We start from the raw sequence: 25,212 nt of genomic DNA, 5'->3' as shown, positions 1-25,212 counted from the left end.
TCAAGTTAATGAATATTTGTGAATGAAAGCTACATCCAGCCGCAGGCTCTATCAATGAGACTCGCGGACAAGCGGCGTTTATTTCCCCAATCGTTTGTTTAAATATCTCAACACATTATAATTACCCACATTAAAAGATTAACTGGAACCTGTTGTAAGAGATTGCTGGCGTAACAAGCTCGCTGACCGTGCTCTCACTCACACACACCGGGCATTTAGCTAGCAGGAAGAGGGGAGCTGCAGGCCCTGGAGCTCTGTCGGAGCACCGGCGTTTAGTAGTCCATCAGCCAAAAACCGGTGACTTTGCGCGGGTATGGAGTGCTGTGGGCTTCAAGCCATAACGGAGCTTAATCGAGCTCAGAGCAGGTCGGGGTCTGTGAAGGAAGGCAGGTCGGGCGGCGAGGCAGCAACACAGGCAGCACCAGCGCTGAACTCCGACACACAGTTGGACCAAATTTGCAATTAGCCATCCATTTTCGTAAAAAGGCCCATATTTGAGCCTTACATAGTTGATTTATCGCTTAAAGAAGTTTCAGAAGTGAATTTTGTAATGGAATAGCAGAGATCTGCGTGACCTAGATTCAGAAGACTACCTGATCTCAGGTCAGTTGTGTAGCCTATGTAAATGTTGGGGCGTGACCGTTCTCTTAATGTTCCGGATTTTGAGATGCTTACGTAAGCAACTAGCTTTGTTGAGATTCGCCCGTTTTCAGCGGCAGTTTCAAAATATGAGATTTTCATAGTAAAGGGGTGTCAATGGGACTTTGAGCTCATATGTATGTCCTATTTACCCACTGAACTGTCGTTATTCAACTATGACAGGGTAAAATCGGTTTTGAATTCTATCACCCCTTTAAGACTTTTTCAATGCTTTTAAGACCCCGCGGGTACCCTGTTTTTTTTCGCCATGTCTAAAATTACATCAGAGTAAGAATCAAGGGGGTAAGCAAGCGTCCACAGAGCGTAGCTCCTATGGCGCCATTTTGATGCTACCAAGCACTCACCCACCGTTAGCATCCCATTGACTCCCATTCATTTTGACGTCACTTTGACAGCGAATAACTTTACATCTGAAGCGTTTAAAGACTATTTGTCCGTTGTTTATTTCTAAAGAAACACAACAATGTATAAAAAGCTCCATTACCTTGTACCTCACGTTATGGCTCCATAGCAGACGCTTTTATAAAAATAAGCTAACGATTGGATCATAACCACGAGACTTACTGTCACACAGTAGAGGAATTACCGTATAGTACAGGAGAAGCTCACAGGCAGTTTGGATTTACATTAGCTGTTTAGGTTTAATTAATAATGATAACTAGCATGTTAGTGATCAATAATTAGCCTGTGCCTATGTTATCTCCTTAGGCAAGGCAAGGAAAGGCAAGGCAGCTTTATAGCACATTTCAGCAACAGGGCAATTCAAAGTGCTTTACATAAATCATGAAAGAGCATTCAGAAAACAATTTAAAACAATTTAAAAACATTCAAAGTCAAGAATAAAATTCACAGTGCAGTATAAGAATTTTAAAAAAAACTGAGAGAAACATGAAAGAGCAGATACAAAACAATTAAAATCAATAAAAAAAACATTAAAAGACAAGAATAGAATTTACAGTGCAGTATAAGCACTGTTATGTACTGTTAGTACTACTAGGTACTGTTAGGCACTGCTATGCACTGTTAGGCACTGTTCTAGGTACTATTAGGCCCTGTTAGGCAATATTAGGTACTGTTAGGTACTATTAGGCACTGCTATACATTGCTAGGCACTGCTAGGTACTGTTATGCACTGATATGCACTATTAGGTACTGCTATGCACTGTTAGGCATTGCTATGCACTGTTAGGCAATGCTATGCACTATTAGGCACTGCTATGCACTGTTAGGCACGGCTAGGCACTGCTAGGTACTGTTAGGCACTGTTAGGCACTGCTATGCACTGTTAGGCACTGCTATGCACTGTTAGGCACTGCTATGCTCTGTTAGGCACTGCTAGGTACTGTTAGGCACTGTTAGACACTGTTAGACACTGCTAGGTACTGTTAGGCACTGCTAAGCACTGTTAGGCACTGCTATGCACTGTTAGGCACTACTAGGTACTGTTAGGCACTGTTAGACACTGCTAGGTACTGTTAGGCACTACTAGGTACTGTTAGGCCCTGTTAGACACTGTTATCTCTGGTTCATCTCACCAACAATGGGTCCAGATGCTTCACATGGAGGTTTCATTCCCCATAGTTACAGAAGCGTTAGTCAATTTCAATGCAGTCGTCACCACAAGGCTTAGTTCTTTTCTTCTGCAAACCTTGCAAAACCCGGAACGGTTTTCAGACCGTCTCTATTAGTCAGGAAACATGCTATGCAATGCATGCAAACTATTTATTTTATTCTTAATTTAATAGTTTCTCAGACTATTTCTGTTCAATTGTAATTGTTTTGGTCTTCAGACCCTTTTTTTAGTTATCAAACTAACTTTGTTGATAGTCCACAGCCTGTCTCTTCTGTAATCTATTGTCACACCCGTATCAAAGAAAAAATCAGAAATATGTCAGTTTCTGCAAAATGTCACTGATTTAAAGAAAGTCAACATAAAACAATAAAAACAATTTAAAAACATTAAAACAGTTAAACTTTTAAAAGCAGATAAAATAGGTTATTTAAAGAAAAGCAAGATACCTATGCTCTCCGTCTCTGTAAGATTGGGAATGATTGAGATTTCTCTCGGCACAGCTACCAGAAGACTTCACACTTTCAGACAGGTTGCTCACGTCACATCTACGTCTTCAAGCTCAGCTGGAGGCTGCTCAGTAACGCTCAGCCAGCACCGGGAAAGAGACTGACGCGGTTTCCTTGGAAATAACATCTGGTCTCTGAATATGAAAAAACAGGCCTTTCTTCATTTCTGTTTGAGTGATTTTATTTTTTGTCATGTGAAATAGAAAATGAAAATCACAGCATATTTTAAATTTCTCTCATTCCCTTGTGACCATGAAAGGGGAAAAAAACACCTTGTATATCAATTTTCAAATGTTGTATTTTAAAACGAAAATCAAATAGCCATTTGTTTTTTTAATACCCGTTTATTAAAGGAAAATGTAATGACCAAAAGATAAACTGACCCCCAACAATTATCTCTCAGCAACAAACATGGAGACTAAATAAGTCGAAGAGTTAAAACAGAATTTAACCTTTAAATGACTTCTGTCTATTTCAGTTTACACAACTCAGCAGAGGATCCATTAGTCAAGAAAAGGCCCTAAAGATCAGAGTATCCAGACTCATAAAGCCAAAGTCCAGCATAGAGGGGCTGAGTGAATGTGGTCTGGACTCTGTGGAGGAGAGTCATGGTTTCAGAGACGCTGTAGAAGGACAGAATACCTGCACTGTGATCCAGGTACACTCCTACTCTGGAGGACTCAGGATCTGAGACGGGAGTTTGGACATTGTTTGACCAAAATGTATAACTGTTGTTGATACAATCTAATGCCCAAGATTTGTCATTTAGTCCAAATCTACATTCATCCGACCTCCCTGCTCTGCTGATATTCTTGTATGCGACTGATACATAAACTCCTCTCCCTCTCCTCTCCACCTCCCAGTAACAACGTCCAGTCAGACTCTCTCTACTCAGGACCTGATAACAGCCACTGAATCTGTCTGGGTGACTAGAATAAGTTTTTGACTCATTACTGTAGCTTTCCTGTTCCCCTCAGATAATAACAGCCATGTGTATGCTGTGTTTGGATCCAGTGTGATTTCACGTGAATATTTTAAGAATCCAGCTCTGGTCTTGGGCTCTGGTTGCGGCAGTAAAACATCCACTTCAGTCCCTGTCAGTGAGACGTTTGTCCTCTTCTCTCTCAGGACGTCCTGTAGTTTATCTCTGACTTCTGACACGGCTGCTGTCACGTCCTCAAAGCAGCTCAGAGGACAGATATGGATGCTGGATGCTGATTGGCTGAGTGGTGACAGTGAGGGGTAGTTGTGTAGAAACTGGGTGTGATCCTCTGTGTGTGAGAGCTTCTTCAGCTCAGCGTCTTTCCTCTTCAGCTCAGTGATCTCCTGCTCCAGCTTCTCCTGAAGCTCTCTGACTCGACTCTCTTCTCTTTTCTGCTGGGATCTGACCTGCTGCTTCACATCAGAGCTTCTTTTCTCCAGGAGACGGATCAGCTCGGTGAAGATCTTCTCGCTGTCCTCCACTGCTTTATCAGCAGAGAGATTGATGGCCTCCGCCTGCTGTTGAAGCAGCTTCACATCTTTCTCTCTGTCCTGGATTCTCTGCTGGATGTTTTGTCGACTCCCCTCGAGCAGGAGCAGCTTGGAGTCCAGTCTTCTTCAGCTCCTCCACTAAATCTGCTAACATGGTGCTTTTCAGCAGGACAGGCCTCGGTGTGAACGTCTTCCTGCACTGAGGGCAGCTGTAGCTGGACTTACGATCCTCTTCATCCCAGTGGCTTTTAATACAGTTCATGCAGTAGCTGTGTCCACAGGGAGTAGTCACCGGATCCTTCAGTAGATCCAGACAGATGGAACAAGAGAAGGTTTCCCGGTCCAGTTGAACTCCTTCCTGCTCCATTTCACCTCTCGCTCAGTGACAACGACTGTCTGTGTGTCTCTGTCTCTGCAGGTCAAACCCTCCCAGCACAGCTGTGAACCTGCAGACACACCTGTCCGACCGTATATGGACTTCCCTCTGCAGGATGTTACACATCAAAGTATCACGTGCGTTTACGTCTCTCAGCATTACGTAACTTCGCCCTTTTCCTTCTGTGCGGAGAAACGACACTGTGCAATTTCTCTGCACGTCTCCCTCAGGTGGGTTTCTCCAGATGACTCAACGCTCGTCTGCTGAACATAAAAACAGGGTTTTACAGTCATTACCACTTCAGGGAAAGAGCCGTACATTTACGGACACAATTAAAGGGTTTTTTATAGTTCAAAATGGATCCATAAAATTTTGCACGCAACTGTAACAGAAGTGGACAGGTTATGGAAACAGACAACTTCAGGTGACGGTTTTACAAAATGTATTTGCCCTGCAGAAGACTATATCACATTAACTGGCTTCTGGTCTCCTGTTTCCTACTATCTCACTTCTGCTCCTCAGCAATGAAAGACGGTATTGTCCAAGAGTGATCTCATTTTCTACCATACATACATAACAATGACATTACAGCATAGTATCCAGGGTTTCCCGCAGCACTTTGATGGCGGCTAAAGATGAGTTTATGCCAAAAGGCTTCAATTAGTCATAAGAGTCTAAGTGCCAAATGTAATTGAGAATATAATTGAGAATCAGAGTTTAACAGGGACATTCTAAAACGCTTAACGTGAAAAAGCTTAAAGTGGTTTAATGTACCTAAACAACGATCGATAATCACCATCTTTCTCTGCTACAACTCTAGCGCACGACCTCAACGTCATCGCTCTCAGCCACTCCCTCCGTTCGCTGATTGGACCGCCAAAAACTTTGCTCGAGAAAACCCAAGACTATACTGCGAAGCCAGACGGAGTACTGAAGCGAAATGAAAATTGAGTATGTAGGAGGGCGGAGCCAGGCTACCTCATAACCACTGAAAACTGTCAAAAATCGAACCAAAAATTTGGTGATCACTGATCGTTGTTTATGTACATTAAACCACGTTAAGCTTTTTCCTACAATAGCCTCAATGAAGATAACTTAATGTCAGATAACGCCCATAATAATAGGACTTTGGGTTAGATTTTTTGACAGTTTTCAGTGGTTATGAGGAGCAATATGAGAGATAAATTTGGTGATCATTGATTAGGTACATTAAACCACATTAAGCTTTTTCACGTTAAGCGTTTTATAATGTCCCGTTCAATTCACTCTTTTAATTAATCAAACATCCTCTTTCCTGAGGTTTAATCAATTCTCCTTGCATTTTGTGTACATCCACCTATATCTGTGAGTTGGCCAGATGTTTGTAACTGTTCATAAATGAAAGTAATTACCCGATCCAAATCGCCGGAACAGATTATGAGACTTTAAAATCCGTTTTAAAGGTCGTATCAAAACAATATAATACAAGCAGAGCAGCAATGTCCTAATAATGAAGACCTAGATTAAAATATAGTGCATCTAACTCCTGTAGGCTACTGTAGTAATTTCTCTAGCTGTCACCGTCTCCGGTATGGCCCAGGCCACATCATTATACGGCAGTCAGTTTTTGTCCATAACTTTGAGTGTCGTCCGGCCAGTGGGAGCATGTAGATATTAAACAGAAGAGGCCCCAGAACGGAGCCTTGGGGAACTCCGCACGTCATATTTGTATGCTCAGATGCATAATTACCTATATACCCTATTCTTTAAGTTGGATTCAAAACAGTTTAGTACTGAGCCAGAAAGGCCAACCCAGTTTTCCAATCGGTCTAGTAAAATGTCATGGTCGACCGTATCAAACGCAGCACTGAGATCCAGTAATACTAAGACTGAAATTTTGCCACTATCTGTGTTTAAGTGGATGTCATTAAAGACCATAACAAGAGCCGTCTCAGTGCTGTGGTGTGGTTGAAAACCTGACTGCAAGGCATCAAAACTGTTGTTTAGTGAGAAGAAAATGTTGAGTTGTTGAAAAACAGCTTTTTCAATGATTTTACTTAAAAATGGAAGGTTTGATATCGGCCTATAGTTGCTCATTAGTGACGTGTCTAGATTGTTCTTTTTTAAGAGTGGCTTGATGACTGCAGTTTGCAGGGCCTGTGGGAAGATACCTGAGAGAAGAGACGTGTTTACAATCTGTAGAAGATCTGTAGCCAAACAATTTTAGAATATTGGTAGAATATCAAGGCAACAGGAGGAGGTTTCAGATGTTGTATAATATCCTCTAGGTCTTTATGGTTGATTGTATGAAATTGCGTTATATTGTAATTTGTTTTGCATGGACACTGTGACAACACATATCCTGTACTTGATATGGAGGCACTGACTGTCTACTTTTCTCTCTGAAGAAGATAGCAAATTCTTTGCAGGCCTTGGTGGATAAAAGTTCAGATGAAACTGGTACTGGAGGGTTAGTTAATCTATCGACAGTAGCAAACAAAGCATGTGAATTATTATTGTTTCTGGTGATAATGTCAGAGAAAAAGGACCGCCTTGCATTCCTCAGTTCCAAATTATAAATGTGAAGTCTCTCTTTACTGGTGTCATAATGGACCTGGAGATCAGCTTTTCGACACTCTCTTTTTTCTGTTCTTACCATTTCTCCATGGAGATCTTTTTTTTTTTTACCAGAGACAGCTTTGACCATAGTGGGAGCAATGGCATCAATAACATTTGTAATTTTACAATTTAAATGATTTACAAGCTCAGTGACTGAGACCCCAGTGAGGGTGGGTGTAGAGGAGAAAAGCTGAATAAATGTTTCACTGGTGTTTTCAGTGATATACCGTTTTCTGATTACCTTTGTTTGGGCACTTTTGTGCACTGAGATAGTGTCGTTAAAGAAAATACAGGAATGAGAGCAACATCAGTCACCATAACCTTGGAAATGTTCAGACCCTTGGATATAATCCAGTGTGTGGCCCCTTATCGTGTGTGGGCTCCGTCACATGCTGCGTCAGTCTATAGTTCTCAAAAACACAACACAGTTCTTTGGTTCCTCTATCCTGGGGGTTGTCAACATGAATGTTAAAATCACCAGCAATAATTACACGGTCAAAGTTAATACAGATTATAGACAGCAGTTCAGTAAAGTCATCGAAGAAGGTTGCACAGTATTTAGGTGGCCGGTAGATATTTAGAAATATAGCTCGAGGGGAGGATCTCAGCTGAAGAGCCACATATTCAAAAGAAGCAACATTTCCATAAGATATTTGCGTACATTGGAAGGAGTCATTAAACAAAATGGCGACTCCACCTCCTTTCTTATTCACTCTGTGCTCACTCATAAAACTGAAGTTAGGGGGAGCTGACTCTATAAGAACAGCAGCACTGTTCTTACGATCCAACCAGGTTTCAGTTAAAAACATAAAATCAAGATTGTGCTTAACAATGAAATCAGTGATCAGATTTCCTGCCAAAGACCTGACATTTAGTAAGGCTAGTGTTAGTCTGTTAAAAGAATTATTGTTCTATTTTTTTTGGGACAGGCTGTGGCTGACAAGGAGTGGATGCAAAATTTGCTAAGTTTGCAGTTAAGTGCTTCTAATTACTTAGCGGATTTACCATTTTCTTCTATGACCTATCACAACATAAATTGAGGAAGAATTTAATACACAGGGCCCAGGCTTGTCCTGGAAAGAGTCATAAGTGCCACTAGGCGTGCAGCCTGGACCCGGCACATATCAGTTAATGCTTGCTGCATTTTGTACACAAGCATCCTTATCAGTCTGGGGAGAAGGAGTTAGCTGCCATTCTAGCAGAGGTGCCTGGCGTTCTACTTTTGGCTGGGGGCGAATGATGGGAAAAGGAAGGGGGGTAAATTTGGTTCCAGCATCTACCAGCTGCTTCATCTGGTCAGTGAACTCTAACATGGGGCAGGGGGAAAGAGGGAAAAAGGAGAGTTGAGAGAGTGATGGCATGGGCGGGGTATACAGATCCTCAAAGGCGTCGGGGTTGGTGAGGGGGTTTGAGGGGTGTTGGATGGGTGAAGTGGGGGGGTTGAGATATCTCGTCTCTGCTCTGCGGTCTCCCATGGTCAAATCATTGCTCAGGTGGGGGCTGTGGTGGATCACTGCTGCGCTTTGTTGTGTCTTCCTCTGGTTTAGATTCGTCTTGTCTCGTGTCCTTGGCCGAGGGAGCAGATGTGTGGTGCAGAAAGTAAAGTAGGTTAGAGGTGAACAGCTTTACTCCTGGCTTGTTAAGGAATAGTCCATCTGCTTTAAAAAAAGATGCCTGCGGTCCCAGAAAAAGATAAAATTATCCATGAACTGCAGAGAATGGTCGGTACATGCGGTTGTGTTCTGTGCCAACAGTGTGAGGAAACCATTACATTTCATTTATTTTCATTCCACAAAATAACTTTGAGAGAGAACTGACCGCGGGATGTTTTTGTACAAAGGAAGATGAAGGTTCTCTGCCTGTCCCATTGGGTCATTTTCAATATCTAAAACCTTAAGCTAAATCAGTTTTGTGACATTTTGTTTTAAACACAAACATACAGGTTTGTATATTGTATATATGTTATGTTCTTATATGTATTTCTGTCACATTTCTGTCACTCGTGACTGACAATGTTTTTTTTTAATCTTCTCATCTCTTCTCTTGAACTTGAAGACATATCGGCAGCATTTTCATTTGATGCACTATTGGTGTGTTTCCATTTCTACTAATGCATCATATCTTTTAGACCTTTATAATACATTTTAATCTAAAACGTAACAACACTCTGTGAAAGAAATGTAGAGTAAAGGGTGGGATATGTAGCGAGAGGAGCTGTGTTTTCAGATCCACAGGGATATCATAAATGAGCTGCAGGCGTCAGTCTGAGTCCTGACCTCTTGACAACATGTTGCATCTGCTCCTCACTGCTCTCCTGTTTGCCGAGTCCTCCAAAAATGGTAAGAAATCAACACGTTTGATTTTACTTTCTGGGAAAAAAGCTAACTGGATTTTTCTTGTGTTTTGTTTTGCTCGCCTCCAATCGTTTACCGAAAACTGAGAAAGGCTCAGTTTGGATTTAAGTTGATCTCTGGAGGGCTGGATCTATGGTTATTTAGGAGTTGTTATGGTTATATACATACGTTTATATGTCTTTGTGAAGCAATTTGGTGCAAAACCTTTTTTTTTTTTTTTTTTAAAGTGCTATAAACGAAATGAACTTGCACTTGAAAGAGCGAAAAGACAAACGTGATTTTTCTCTAATCTCTTGTTTGTTTTAGTCGACTCCAGTCCTTTACGGGAAGCTGAGAAAGGTACAGTTTGGTTTGGATTAAAGTGGGTCACTACATTTATTTGTTAGGTGTTTTAAAAAAAGTCTAATTGTGTTTTAACAGCTTCTCCAGATGACTGGATCTCCAGGAAGACTTCTTACATGACGTCTAACCCAGAGACTTTACACGGTCAGTATTTCTTTTAATATCTGCGTCTCTGTGTCCCAACCAGCCGCGCAGTCAGATGGTTCTGTTGGAAGTTTCTTCCTGCAAAAAGGAAGTTTTTGGGAAGGTTTTGTGCCAAATGCTTGCTCTTGGAATGGTTGGCTCTCTGTAAATTATAGAGTATGTTATGTGTAAAGTGTAAGTTAACTTCTGTTACGATTTGACACTATAAATGAAATTGCAATGTGTGTATTTAATTTGCAGGTGAGAAGAAAAAAGTTGAACAAAGAAAATCTGAAATATTAGTTTTTCTTTTTCTCATTTTTGACAGAGCTGATGTCCGAGAACAATGCAACAGTGGAGGGAGACATGGTGTTGCCAGTAAGTAAAACGTCCTCTTTAATTGTATTTTTAGGAATGTTTGAACTTGCTGTGTAAATTGATTTAGTCTTTCACAAAGTTGCAGGAGTTGTTAGGGGCCAAAAATTCAGTTTTTCAGATATAATTCTCAAATAAACCACACGTGTCTTATTTTCGTGAACATTGGAGATGCATGAGTGAGAATTTGCAGTAGTAGGAAGGAGTTAGGTTTACAGGGGTATAGTTTAACATCTTTTAACAAAAACAAAGTGATGGACTTTGTAATTTCTTGCAGCTTGAAGCAGACATACAGTTCAGCTCAAATGAGCCTATAGTTGGATAAAACGTATTCTACTTATTATTATTATTATTATTATTTACGTCAGTATCGCATTGCCAGACCTTCCTCCACAGCTCTGTGGAGGAGGGTCTGGCTAGTCAACACAGCATTCCTGGATGGGAGAAAAACGTGCTGTCGTTTATTTGCATTTCTTTAAACCAATCACAATCGTCTTGGGCGGCGCTAAGCTCTGGACGGAGCCACGGTGCCTCTGCTAAATAGCCTCAGGAAGGAACTTGTTTGGTGGAACATGTACGTTCAAAAGTAGTTTAGTCGTGCAACAGAAAACTCAGATTGGACAGTCTACATCCAGCCGAAAAGAGGGACATCCGAAAAGAGGGACCTCCCGCGGAATTTCCGCTGGCAACAGAGCAATCCCGGAAGTGGAACATCGTGGACATAGACTACATACACACCAATGCATGGGAAGATAGGGTCCAGGTTGAATATTACCTTTTAAATTAGTAGTAGTAATAGTTGCTGATGTTCCTGATACGTTTGTGTTTTTTTTGTTAGAGAAAAGGACAAACACGATACAATTTAACTATGCATTTTATGCATGTGTAGGAGAGAAAAGTTAAATGTAATGGTATTTGTTTTTTTACGTTTGAATAACAGTCTCGAAAAACTCAGATTTGAGTCTAGTTTCCCCCCCCAACCAACGTAAAATTGTAACTTGAATTATAGTGAAAAAAGTTAAATGAAGCTAAGGTAACTTAAATGTAAATGACTTGTCCTTAACCCATACAACTAGAATGAATGTAATGAAGAAGTATTCTACTTTAAGTTAACTTGGCTTAAATTTAAGTTGCAATAATGAAAACTAATCATTTGAAAGCATTCAGATTATTAAATGCATCTGATTTATATGTGTTAAAAGATTTGTTAACTTGATTTGGAAAAACTAAATTTGTTGCGTGTCACCAATTGAAGTAACTTATTTAAGTTGGTCCAACTATTTTCTTTTCAGTGTACAAAGTGCTAGCAAGTCCGGCTGATTTGTTATGTATTTTCAAATTTTGAAACTTTAGGCGGTTGCTGTAGCGCCACCATCAGGACTATGAGCCCTTAAAGCCAGTTAAGGTTTTAAAGTTTAGCATAGGACTGGACTTGTGTGCAAGTTTGCTAATTTTTCAAGCATGGAAGGACAGGTTGCATGGTAAGAAGAAGAATACCTGCAAACACCTCAAGATTTTTCTAATAATTGTTTAAGTTGTAATGCTTGCAACCAAACTCCAGATGTCACTTGTTTCTGAGTAACTGCACACACTTGAAGTTTATGTTAGATTATTTGATGCCCACAGAGTGACGGGAACGCAGTGGAAAGCATCTGGCCAACACTAGAGATACCGTACGAAATCAGACCAGAGTTAGGTAAGCATTCTTGAGTGTGGATTAAACAAGCATCCACTTAAAACAAAACGCTCCATGTCTCTGTTTTACTGTTGTGTGTTTTCCAGAGAGTCAGAAAGACGCCATCCTCTCTGCTATGGCGATGCTGTCCAGACCCACCTGTGTTTCCTTCCACAAGCGAACCTCTGAGACAGACTACCTGCTCTTCGAAGTCAGCACAGGGTATGAAAGCCTAGAGTTTTGCTATTATGCTGTATAAGGCTGGGACTAATCCGTTTAGTGTGTCGACAGTGAAATCGTTAAGGAGTAAAGGTCTGCAGCCAAATTGTTTCAGCTGTCTCAAACATGTTTAGTTCAGATAAAAACTTTTTTCTTTGTCTGCGTGTGCATCAAATATGGAAGCAAATGACTTTAGAACTTTGAAAACCATGTTATCTGAATTCTTATGTCTCCTTTTTGCTTCCATGATCAACTGCAACGTTGTAGTTGTGGGTCATATGTGGGCTTCATCGGCGGAGAGCAACCCGTCTTCATCGGCCCAGAGTGCGCCGTGGGAAGCATCGCCCATGAGATTCTTCATGCTCTGGGCCTCCACCACGAACACACGAGGGCAGACCGCAAAACGTACATTGCAATTCTTCCCAAAAACATTATGAAAGGTTAAGTTTCTGTGCTCCTGTGTATCATTTATTTAAAGATCAGCTCTAGCTGTGTACAAATAATGTGCTTTGATAATAGTTTGTGTCTGACACATTTTCCATGAAAAAGTTTAAGACAAAAGCCTCAATAAGGGGACGACGGAGAGTTTGTTTGCTTCTTTAGTGGAAATGATACGTGTTGTGCGTTTCAGGGATGGAGGGAAACTTTGATGTGCAAGATCGCCAAACCTTTAATCTCAGTTACGACTTGAGTTCAATCATGCACTACGGAAGGTAACGTGTCCAAGATCCATAAGCATTGTACAGTTGTGCATGTGTGTACGCATAGATTTTGTGACTGTTATTTGTCCCGTTTCAGTGGGGTTTTTTCAGCCAACGGCCTGCCCACCATCCTGGCCAAAAAGCGTGTGAAGGACATGGGACAGAGAGTTAAATTGACGAACACGGACATCATGAAAGTTCGCCTTCTCTACAGCTGTGGTATTTATTATTATATATTATTTATTTACTGAGTTGGTAGGCTTGCATTTTCATGTCGAGTAAGGTCTGACTACAGCACAGATGCTTTCTGGGATAGGATAAAAAATGCTCTGGGTTGTTTGCATTTATTTAAACCAGTCACAAGCATCTTGGGCGGCGCTAGGCTCTGGATGCAGCGACATGTCAACATGTCTGCCGTGAAAAAGGTCTATAGTCTCAGGAAGGAACTTGTTTAAATGAGCTGATACATGGTTAAACCTCATTGGCTCTTAACAGTGTATCTCCATGTATACTTAGTCCACAGCAATCCCACCAATCGGTCCCAAACCGTCCCTGTTAGAGAGGAAATGTCCTAAACATATTCTTAGTAAATCTTTAGAATCATTCCCTGAAAGAACCAAGCAGGCCTGCCTTGTTGCAACATCCAAATGTTCTTCAAAACTTCATATTGTTAGCGTATAGCTCGATAGCTCAGAGTTTGTTGTTGCCTACCGAAGCGAACGGAGTTTGAGAATGGCGACACACAGAGAGAGAGGAAGGGGATATCAGGCAATTATCCTGGAAGTGTACTTCTGTTGATCTGGACTTCTGAGTTGGTTAATGTTAAATTTTGCAGATGAAAAGTGTCAGTACGTGAGACTAAAAGGCCCAAAATGCTAACTACGCTTCTCATCTCTCCTACTTTTTACCAGATGTCCATGAATAGATGGGGGATGAAAACGGGCCTCATGGTGTCGACAGCGGAGGGCATGATTCTGCTAACAAACAAAAAAGGATCACACATCTTCTTCTTCTGCCTCTCCATCCGGCTCCCTGCAGCACCCGAACGCCGCCACTAGAGCTCACAATAACACCAGAAAGAAATACTTATTTATAAAAAACAAAATATGTATGATTTTTTTTTTCTGTGTTGGCACAGGGGATTTCAAAGGAAAAATCAATGTCCAGGTTGTTGGGAATTACATTTTCGTAAATATATGTTGTATAAATCAAGCTCTTAATGATATATGAACAAAGCCCTTTGTAAAAAGCAATTCACGGGTTCTCAAAAGCACTTGCACTTATTACAGGTAGCTTTCACTCACATTCATTCACTTTGAGATCAGACTGCAGGGCGCAAGCAGAGTTGAGGGGGTTTGTAGCTTCACAAAGATGAGCAAAACCACTTCAGATGGTTTAATGCTCCATAGAAGAAGCGGTGAAACCAACCACACACCTGTTTCATCACTACAATAGATGCCGCAAGTCCAGCGATTTCGCCCCCTTTGTCGGATTTTAACGAGACTTGGTATGTATGTTCGGGTCATGGTGTTAAATGTCTCCATCAATTTTAGACAGAGTTGCTACAGCAGAACTCGAGTTATAGGCAATACCCTGCTAGCCCCGCCCTTTAGGATGTATTTGCAGCGTCTCTGCTGAACGCTGCGCATGTGTTGTCAAATTAATAAAAGGTGTTTACTTAATGTGGATTTTTTTGTAGTTGCAGTGCGTTTGCCCCTGTCTGCCACCGTAGTGATGGGTTCTGGGTAAATTCAAGTCAACAATACAAATACACACACACACACACACATTTAGTTTTATGGTCAACAGGAAGACAACACAAGAGATAAAGCCAAAACTTACTGAAGAAGTCCAACTACAATCATTAGATCAGAGAGAAGTCTTTCAGTTACATTCAATGGCCCTGGGAATTTGTAGCCTCAGGAGCTGTGTTTTCAGATCCACAGGGATAAAAGAGGCAGAGCTGTCAGCTGATTTGACTTAATGAGACTCACCACCTGTTAGTCATCAAATGAGCTGCAGGCGTCAGTCTGAGTCCTGACCTCTGGCTACATGTTGCATCATCTCCTCACTGCTCTTCTGTTTGCTGAATCCTCTAAAAATGGTAAGAAATCAACAAGTTTGATTTTAATTTCTGGGTTTTGGTCGCCTCCAATCGTTTACCGCAAACTGAGAAAGTTTCGGACAGCATCTATGGGGGGCTGGATCTATGGATATTTATGAGTTTTTATGGTTATATACATATGTTTTTATGTCTTTGTGAAGCACTTTGGTGCAAAACTTGATCTTTTTCAGAAGTGCTATGAATGAAATAAACTTGAAACAACTGTGCTGGAAGCAAACTCTGACATCAACGAAAAACGTTCTCTAATCTCGTGTGTGTGTGTGTGTGTGTGTGTGTGTGTGTGTGTGTGTGTGTGTGTGTGTGTGTGTGTGTGTGTGTGTGTGTGTGTGTGTGTGTGTGTGTGTGTGTGTGTGTGTGTGTGTGTGTGTGTGTGTGTGTGTGTGTGTGTGTGTGTGTGTGTGTGTGTGTGTGTGTGTGTGTGGACTCCAGTCCTTTACTGGAAGCTGAAAAAGGAACAGTTTGGATTTATAGTCTATCATTACGGTCAGTGTCAGCGGTGGAAGAAGTATTTAGATGTTTTAGATCAGGGGTCGGCAACCTTAGGCACGCGTGCCACCATGTAATAATATATAATAATAATTACAAGGTCCTGATTATTACAGATTCTCTGGATATTACATTTTGAAGTGATGTCATAAAAAAAATTAATGTTAACATGGCACACTAATAAACAAGAAATTTTGAAAAGGGCACTTCATATCAAAAAGGTTGCCGACCCCTGTTTTAGATCATTATCCGTGTGATATACACACGGATAATGATATTTTTTCTCAATATTTTTGCTTCAAAGTTGTTGTTTTTTTTTTTTTTTTTTTTTTTTAAGTTTACGAGGTATTTTTGACACTTTTTTTCAATGTTTTTGTCTTTTTTTCAAAAGTATTTGGCGCTTTTTAAAACAAGTTTGTGGCTTTTTCTGACCATTTGTCACCTTTTTGAAGTTTTTGTGTTTTCTTTCAACGTTTTTGTCGCTCTTTTTAAATCCAAGCATACAGTACATGTCCCGGGACCTCTTTAGATAGTTAGAGATCTCAAACCTTGGGCCTACTTGCAACGTGCTAGCATGCGTGTCTAATTTGTTATGGACTTTAGAGACTATTGAATCCACAAAGCCAGTTAAGGAAGTTTAGTGTAGGACTGGACCTAATGTGCAAAGTTTTTATTTTTTTGGATGCATGGGAAGGCAGATTGCATGGTAGAATACAAGATTATTTTAATTGTTTTAGTTCTAAATCAACACACTCCTCAAACTCAAGCTAAGTTTTTCTGAGTAACTGCACACACTTGGAAGTTTATTTGTACTTTTTGTCGCCCACAGGATGACAGGAACGCAGTGGACAACATCTGGCCAACACCAGAGATCCGAAATCCGCCCAGAGTTGGGTAAGAGGTCTGCGTGTGGATTAAAACAGTGGTTCCCAAACAATCATGTCAGGGGATCCCTGAACTGAAATAAATTGGACCACAGACATGCATTTTATAACCTTGTGCCCAAGGGATTTTTGCTTTTTAGAGGTTTTACAGAAAGTGTATGAAACCCATGACCAAAATATTCATACATTCTGTCATTGACTACGTTTAAATGCACATAATAGTCAGTTTTTAGCCTTTATTACGCTAATGAAAGTGAATATTCCACTAATATTCCCGTTGACATGTAGCCATGCCAAATATGATTTTGTCAGTGTTCTCCAGCTAGACTGGTGGTGAATCCCAAAAAAAACTGTTATCAAAGTCTTTGATACAGTTTAAGAGTTGCTGTGTTTCTCCTTATCGGGCCTGCAGCCTGGCAAACTGTCGGCTGGTTGGTTTGTGTCCAGTAACCATAGCAACGCACAGAGCTGACCATAAAACAGGCGAGAGGCAGCAAACTGTTAAAAAACCCTGATTGAGACGCCTGTCAATCACTGCTCATGCACAAACATTCATTCTCCCTTGTGGGGGGAGGGACTCAGGAGACTGAGAAGTTGTCCATCCATCCATCCATCCATCCATTCCTGAGAAGTTGTTGATGTTCAGATTTTTTGGCTAAGTCCTGGATCTTCCCTATCCTACCAACAGCACCTTTAACCATGTATCCATCTAATTTACATAACTCACGTTACTGTATTGTGTCAGTATAGTTATCTTCATTTAATATTGTATGTGGGGTTTTCTTCTGCGGAGTGCAAATGTTCCACCAAAATAAACAAGTTCCTTCCCGAGACTATTTAGCGGAGCCACAGTCGCTGCGTCCAGAACTTCAATTCAAACAACCCAGAGAATTTTACTTTTGGAACCACTGGATTAATCAGGCATCAAATCCCTGCTCTGTGGCTCCGTTTTACTGTTGCGTCTTGTTTTGCAGCTGGTCGGCAAGGCGCCATTCTCTCTGCTATGGCGACGCTGTCCAAACCCACCTGTGTGTCCTTCCACAAGCGAGCCTCTGAGTCAAACTACCTGCTGTTCAAAGTCAACACAGGGTATGAAAGCCTAGAGTTGTAACACTTATTTTCTTTTTTCTCTAATGTAGTAATTAGGGCTGGGTATAAATAGATTTTCCGATATATTTTTTTTTTTTTTTTTTTTTAAATCGATCATTTGCTCACATAATTAACCCTCACGTTCTAAAGCAACCCGTGTTCATCGGCCCAGCGTGCACCGTGGGAAACATCGGCCATGAGATTCTTCATGCTCTGGGCCTCCACCACGAACACACGAGGGCGGACCGCGAAAAGTACATCACAGTTCTTGACTAACATTATGGAAGGTAATGTTTCTGTGCCTGCTGGTATCATTTAGTGAAAGATCATCTCTAGATGTGTGCAAATACTCTGTTATGTTAATAGTTTGTATCTGATACATTTTCCATAAAACCATTTTAAGACAAAAGCCTCAACAAGGGGATGACAAGAGTTGAAGGGGAGTCATAACTCAACCAAATCTGCACACATGGAAACGAAAGGCATATTTTTAGATTCAGTGACAACCACTTCATGAGATATCAATATTTCTGATATCCATCACAAATAAACCTCTCTAAATCCACTCGTAAATCATATAGAAAAAAGACTTGTTATAAATCCAGAACTTGCCCGAGAAGTATAGCGCGTTTTAAGTTAGTGGCTGTTGAAAAGCATGAAGTAATCTGTTAATGGGTTAACTGCCAACAGGCACTGCTTGTAGCTTATTTGGCATGCTTATAATGGAGACAGTTTTCCAAGAGATCAACAAATATAGGCTGAAATAAAACAAGAACACAGTACATTCTCCCCTAGAGAAATCAATCCTGTCCCAAAAGGCCTAAAGTTTGAACAGCCAGTCTACAGTATTCTTAGGGTTAGTGACCTGTAGGCTTCAAGTTTCCACATCACATGTGTGTAAGTTTCATACTGGACCTTCATTGGCTCCAAACTAATTGTGATCTCACAAATCCTGCAGGTTCCTTTTTAGGTGTTAAAGTAATAATTTGGAAGCCCAATCTTCTTTCTAGACTAAGCAGTTTGTTGCCTTAACCTAACCAAACGTTAACCACGCGTTTCAAACCTGAAGCCGTTTTATATCGGCTCTATTCAAAGCCACCAGACTCCTCATTTGACATCGCAGGACACGGGAGCTGCTGCTCTACCGCTGCCTCCGCATTCTCACGTCAAGTAAACCGAACCGTAGAGCACTTGGAAGTGAACAGAGAACCCTGTTTTGAAGCGGACCAGAGTTCGGTTGTTTGGTGCACACCAGAGTTCAAGTGAGCTTTCACACCGCCCCAAACATACCGGACTATATGACCAAACGCTCCAGGGTGCGGTTAAAAACACAAAAGGACAAAACTACTATGCTCTTTGTGATGAGGCGGTTTGCTCCCTGAGTGGAAATATTATTGGTATGTGTTTCAGGGATGAAGAGAAACTTTGATGTGCAATGAGGAAAAACCTTTGATCTGGGTTATGACGTAGATTCAATCATGCACTAAGGAAGGTAACGTGTCCAAGACACACAAGCATTGTACAGTTGTACAGTCATGCATGTTTGTATATGCATAGATGTTGGGACCAAGGTTATTATAGTTTTGCATTTTTCATTAGTTTTTTGTTTTTATTTAGTTTTGACTATTTGTTTTAATTAGTATTTAAAGCGGGTTTGCTAGTTTGGTTTTGGTGTTAGTTTTAGTCTTTTTTTTTTTTTTTATTTAATTTTTTTAGTAATATGGGTTATTTGTCAGATTCAAAAAGGTCAAAGTATAGTACTGGTGTTATTAAACAATAACAACAGTACACAAAACATATGATGTATGGTACATATGATGAGCACAAATATGTAAACCATCTACACAAGACGCGGCAGTACTGTAAAATGTAAGTGACGTGTGCCAGGAAAAAACCTAAATAGCCAACAGACTAAAGAAGACGCACATGAACAGTTGTTCTGAACTTTAGTTCGAGTAAAGTGATGAACTTTTTGAAGTCTGTCGACTGCCACAGTTGTGTAGACTTCCCAGTATCAATCCACATATTAACCCACGCTATCAATCCACATATTAACCCACGCTTCCTCCCACTTTTGGTGTTCCTAAGTATTGACTAACCAGCAGCTATCGGGTCGCCGGTGAAAGCCCTCCTGTAGTGTTCTCTGTCCTGCTGTTGTCTCCGTCATGCTGTCTGTCCCTGGCCCCATACATCCATGCCCTGTACCAGGGTTAGCTTCTATTTCGGGGAAATAGGGCTTTGCGTTCTCCTTTGACCTAGTGAAGGTAAGCTAGGTTTAGGTTACATGTCCATATACACGTTGTTTTCACGGATGGGATCGCCCTGCTTCTTAGCGTTGCACACTAGCTTGCCACCAGTTTCTCTTCACTGACCACTGACGAGCAAGGAAAACAGTCTCAACCCTCCTACAACTGCGATGGCTGCAGCTGATTGGACGAACGCGTCACGTGGGGCTGGCTGCTCCTAAATTTCAAAACCGGCTTGTTCGGAAAACGATCTCGTATTTTACAAAAATAGTTCAGTGAAACGTCTTTCTGAAAACATTTTAAGTGAGAAATGGGCCATGCAGCTGCTGAATCTGTCTTCATTTCAGATTGACAAAGGTCAGTTTAAAAGATTTTGAGAGGCGCTGAGCCGGCTGCTCGTCATTTGCATGAAGTTGGCTGGATTCAACTTTATGCAAATGAGGAGCGGGCGACTCAACGCCCTGCTTCTCCAAAGTCCTTGCGATGCTCCCAGAATGCATTGCACGACTGCTCCCATAGAAATGCATGAGAAGCGGGGAAATGATGCTGACAGTGGCCTCTTTGTGCGCACTTCTCAAATGTACTTTCAAATTCGGGGGATTTTTCCCTGTAATACATTGTCCACTTATTTTACCACCTTCCACTGAGTGGCACTTGCTTTTATCTGACAGTCATAATCAAACAGTACTCTGCCACTTTCTTCAGACTTTCGGTACCGCCATGATGCCAGGCGAGGGCCACGGACATGTTGTGTTCAATTTGACGTGGAATGTCCAAATTTCTGGGTTCCCAGGAAACTATAAAATGTCTATGGCAGAGACTGTATAAAACAGGTCTATGGTCGGAAATGTCAACTCTGAAAGCTATTTGCTCTATGAAAGATATTGAAAAAGACAAACTAAGGACATTTGTCCGATAATTTAGTTAGTTTTTTTTTTGTAATGCCTCGTTTTTAATTTCAGTTAATGACTTATTTTAACGATTATAACCTTGGTTGTGACTCTTATTTGTCCCGTTTCAGTGGGTTTTTTTCAGCTAATGGCCAGCCCACAATCCTACCCAAAAGTGGTGTGAAGGACATGGCACAGAGAGTTAAATTGACTAACATGGACATCATGAAAATTCAACTTCTCTACAGCTGTGGTAGGTTTTATTTATTTTTTACTGCGTTGCCAGCTCTATCTCCACAGCGCTGTGGAGTAAGGTCTGGCTACACCCCAGATGCATTCTGGGATAGGAGTGGTTTGCATTTCTTTAAACCAATCACAATCGTCTTGGGGCGGGGCTAAGCTCTCGACGCAGTGACGGTGGCTCTGCAGAATAGTCTCAGGAAGGAACTTGTTTTGGTGGAAAAGATAACACCACATACAATATTAAATGAAGTTAACTGTTGGCCCAATACAGTACTGTGAGCTATTTAAATGAGCTGATACATGGTTAAACCTCATTAGCTCTTACCAGTGTATCTCTGTGTGTACTTGGTCCACAGCAATCCCACCAATCGGTCCCAAAATGTCCCAGTTAGAGAGGAAACGCCCTAAACATATTCTTTGAAAAGCTTTACAATAATTCCCTGAAAGAACCGAGTAGACCTGACTTGTTGTACGGTCAAAATGTTCTTCCAAACTTTGACATTTTCAGCGTGGAGCTCGCTAGCTCTGAATTTGTTGTTGAACGGCGACACACAGAGTGGAAGGTAAGGGACAAAGCCTGTCACACCGGATGTCCAGGTTTATCCTGAAAATGTACTACCGTTGATCCGGACTACTGAGTTGGTTAGATTTTGCAGATTAAAAAGTGTCAATGCTAACTCTACCCTTGTCATCTCTCCTACTTTTTTACCAGATGTCCAAAAAAAGATGAAGGAAATCGGTGGTGGTAACGAGGAGGGGCATTAAAAACGTGCCTCACTGGGTGACTCCTGCCAACTTGACTCCTACCATCGCAGCGGAGGGCAAGTTTCTACCAAACAAACCGGAGAAGGTTCACACATCTAGTGCTGCCTGTCCATCCTGTTCCCTGCAGCAGCTGCACGTTGCCACTAGAGGTCACAATAACACCAGCAGAAAGAACTACTAGATCAGCTTTTATGTATTATTAAAACCTATAATATACATCCCATGTTGGGCTTCACATGACATCAGGCAGTTACATAGGTTTTTATCTCATTGTTGAAATAAAAGGCTACTTTTCCAAAGGCGGAAATTCAAAAGGAAATGTCAGATTTGATGGATATGGTGTAAACGCACACATCCAGACATTAGGCAATAGGCCTACACTGACCAAAGTGTTTTGATAACCTAATTTTCCAGTCAACGGCAGTAGAAATATCTCTAGAAATGTGTGCGTTTTTGAAACGATAAGGCAATCTCACAGTATGACATAAATCCACACAGGTGGAAGAAGTACTGCAAATATTTTATGTAAGTAAAGGTATTAACCAGTCCACAGTGTAGAAATTCTCAGTTACAAGTAAAAGTATCAGCAACAAAACCTACTTAAAGTAAAAGTCCCAAAGACTTCCCTCTGTCTCTGTCTGTCTCAGACAGGTATGAGGACATGCGGTTTGTCTTATGCTGTAACAGTTTAAATCTGCAGCGAGTGCAACATGCGAGGCTCTGAGTGAACAAAGTATTTCATTCTGGTTTTTCATAGATGAGTTTTGGCCTCCAGCCCCTCATCAACATAGCATTTAGAGTTACGGTTGACAAGTTGATGTTTCCATGCACATAATATTCCTTTTTTTTGGCCTTAATCCGAAGAAGATTCTGATGAAACTGTTCACATTGTTAATGAAAGTGGATATTCTCGTTTACATGCAGCCGTGCAAAATAGGATTTTTAAAGTATTCTTAAGGTGTTTTTAAGGCACTCTTATAATAACTACGATGCCACCACCATGAATGTAAATGTGAGTTGTAATGGCAGCTCGAACCAACAACTTTTGGTGATGTTTTTTTTGTGGGAGGACTGTCTATCGAATTTCAAGATGAAATGGCTGACCGTTTTTTACTGAAAATATAAACCAGATTTGGATTTTTAAATATTTTGCATGTGCAGATTTACAGAATTAACATGTTAATAAAGGCACACTTTTACATTTCATTCGGTTAGAAGTCAAAAGAAGAGCATCACGTGAGAAAATGAGCTGCTGATTTGTGAATTTCATCCTGATTTTCAGTTGAACTTTTAGAAGTTCAGACTTATTTGTTCGGTTTCATCCAACGCATTCTCACTCCCACCGCGTAAAATACGGACGCTTGGTCAGGTGCCTTTGGCGTTATTGATGCTAAAAGTCTCCTTTAGCCTCATATCTAAACACACTTTATCTAAACTCACTGGGTCGGGACTATTTGACACAGTTAAGGAGAAAAAATCATCATGGGTGGGCTAAGGTTTCCATGACATGCAGGAAGAACGGGACGGTTGGGTTTAGGAAAAGAATGGGACGGTTAGGTTTAGGAAACGTGACACGTGTGACCCGGTTTCCTGGGTGAAAATCCTGTGTTTGACGCGCCCCCCCATGCGGATTTTCGGCCTTTCATACTACTCGCTACCGTATGCTCTCCATGATTCGTTCAACAAACACGCTAAAGGGCGCTTTTTGCGTCTCTTCAGGCGCTGACAGCCACTGCCCAAACGTCTCTATTTTACGAGTTCGGAGTGAGAACAGGTTGTTTCATCTCGGCCTCCAACAAGCAGCTGTGATGAATTCAGATGTACATTAATGATCATTAACTGTCACTAAAATCACAAATTATCTGCAGCAGCTCCCAGAACATTAATCTTCTGTGCCTCCCGCGTGAATCCGCCCACAGAGAAGCTCTCTGATATGCATACATTTACATGCCATTATATCCAATATTCAATACAATCCTGGCTTTGTTTTCGGTTTTTAAAAATGGTACAAATGTATCTGGGGATCAGTTTCAAATGACCGGAATAATAGTCTTTTAAACACAGAGTGTGCGTGTGTGTAGGGTGATTAAAGAAATTAATTTGGCCGAACTTTTAAACACAAACACGGAAAATGATGCAGATGAGTTTATTGAGGATTTGTGATGAGAAGGAGAGCCATAGGGAAGCTGACTCATCCAACACCGTGTGAGTGATTGCAGCGGAGCGCTGCAGGGCTCAGTGTCCCGGGAAGACAGATTACAGGAGTTAATATCTCAGCTCAGTGATGATTGATTTATGATGATGAGATAGATGTGAGAGAAAAGTCAATCACAAGGGAAGGAACCAACTCATCTTTGTCGTTAACTTAACATGAACGATCAACATGAATGAAGTTTTAAATATCAAGTCAATTCAACATTTTTAACCCTTGTGTTTTTTCCCACGGGTCAAATTTGACCCGTTTTTAATGTTTTTAATATCAGAAATATGAGTTTCTTTCAACAATTGATCAAAAATAACCTGGATGTACATTGTATAGAACCCATACAACATTTAAAAAAAATGATTTACATTAAATTTTGGGTGTCTTATTAGTTTCATAGCATTTACAAAAATGTTTAAATGGTTTCAAAACAGTGTCCTGACTAAACTTTGACAGTCTGTGATCCACTCGACATCCTCTGGTCTTAACTAAAGGTCCCATGACATGGTGCTCTTTGGATGCTTTTATAGACCTTAGTGGTCCCCTAATACTGTATCTGAAGTCTCTTTTATATAGACCTTAGTGGTCCCCTAATACTGTATCTGAAGTCTCTTTTATATAGGCCTTAGTGGTCCCCTAATACTGTATCTGAAGTCTCTTTTATATAGACCTTAGTGGTCCCCTAATACTGTATCTGAAGTCTCTTTTATATAGACCTTAGTGGTCCCCTAATACTGTATCTGAAGTTTCGTTTATATAGACCTTAGTGGTCCTCTAATACTGTATCTGAAGTCTCTTTATATAGACCTTAGTGGTCCCCTAATACTGTATCTGAAGTCTCTTTTATATAGGCCTTAGTGGTCCCCTAATACTGTATCTGAAGTCTCTTTTATATAGACCTTAGTGGTCCCCTGATACTGTATCTGAAGTCTCTTTTATATAGACCTTAGTGGTCCCCTAATACTGTATCTGAAGTCTCGTTTATATAGACCTTAGTGGTCCCCTAATACTGTATCTGAAGTCTCTTTATATAGACCTTAGTGGTCCCCTAATACTGTATCTGAAGTCTCTTTTATATAGACCTTAGTGGTCCCCTAATACTGTATCTGAAGTCTCTTTTATATAGACCTTAGTGGTCCCCTAATACTGTATCTGAAGTCTCTTTCCCGAAATTCAGCCTTGGTGCAGAATTACAGCCACTAGAGCCAGTCCCACAATGATCTTTCCTTAGGATGTGCTATTACTGTGTCTGTAGCTATTGAGGAGGAGAGGGGGGGGGTGCAAGGTGGAGGGTGTGGCCTTGACC

General features: G+C 40.9%; 1 protein-coding gene and 1 pseudogene across 1 annotated transcript; one reads left to right on the top strand and one right to left on the bottom strand.

Annotated features, from left to right (window-relative positions):
- Positions 1–3,095: 3,095 nt before the first annotated feature.
- Positions 3,096–25,212, bottom strand: part of LOC114571189 (E3 ubiquitin/ISG15 ligase TRIM25-like) — a 107,116-nt pseudogene continuing 84,999 nt past the window's right edge.
- On the top strand, positions 9,474–14,033 carry LOC114570555 (low choriolytic enzyme). Its single transcript, XM_028600883.1, has 10 exons — positions 9,474–9,525; positions 9,847–9,879; positions 9,961–10,026; positions 10,334–10,383; positions 12,007–12,076; positions 12,163–12,277; positions 12,542–12,714; positions 12,906–12,987; positions 13,073–13,172; positions 13,887–14,033. The coding sequence occupies exons 1-10, from the start codon at positions 9,474–9,476 to the stop codon at positions 14,031–14,033; spliced, it is 888 nt and encodes a 295-aa protein (XP_028456684.1).

Source organism: Perca flavescens, chromosome 16 (assembly GCF_004354835.1).
Source record: "Perca flavescens isolate YP-PL-M2 chromosome 16, PFLA_1.0, whole genome shotgun sequence".
NCBI classification, from domain to species: domain Eukaryota; kingdom Metazoa; phylum Chordata; class Actinopteri; order Perciformes; family Percidae; genus Perca; species Perca flavescens.
The sequence above is the reverse complement of the archived record's forward strand: the minus strand, read 5'-3'. Positions and strand labels throughout refer to the sequence as shown.

What these genes read in the sequence shown, in the direction of transcription:
- LOC114570555 (XM_028600883.1), top strand. Translation starts at nt 9,474, where the DNA reads ATGTTGCATCTGCTCCTCACTGCTCTCCTGTTTGCCGAGTCCTCCAAA. An exon ending in TCCCAAAAACATTATGAAAG is followed by an intron (nt 12,715 to 12,905) that starts GTTAAGTTTCTG and finishes TGTGCGTTTCAG; the next exon opens with GGATGGAGGGAAACTTTGAT. An exon ending in CGAACACGGACATCATGAAA is followed by an intron (nt 13,173 to 13,886) that starts GTTCGCCTTCTC and finishes ACTTTTTACCAG; the next exon opens with ATGTCCATGAATAGATGGGG.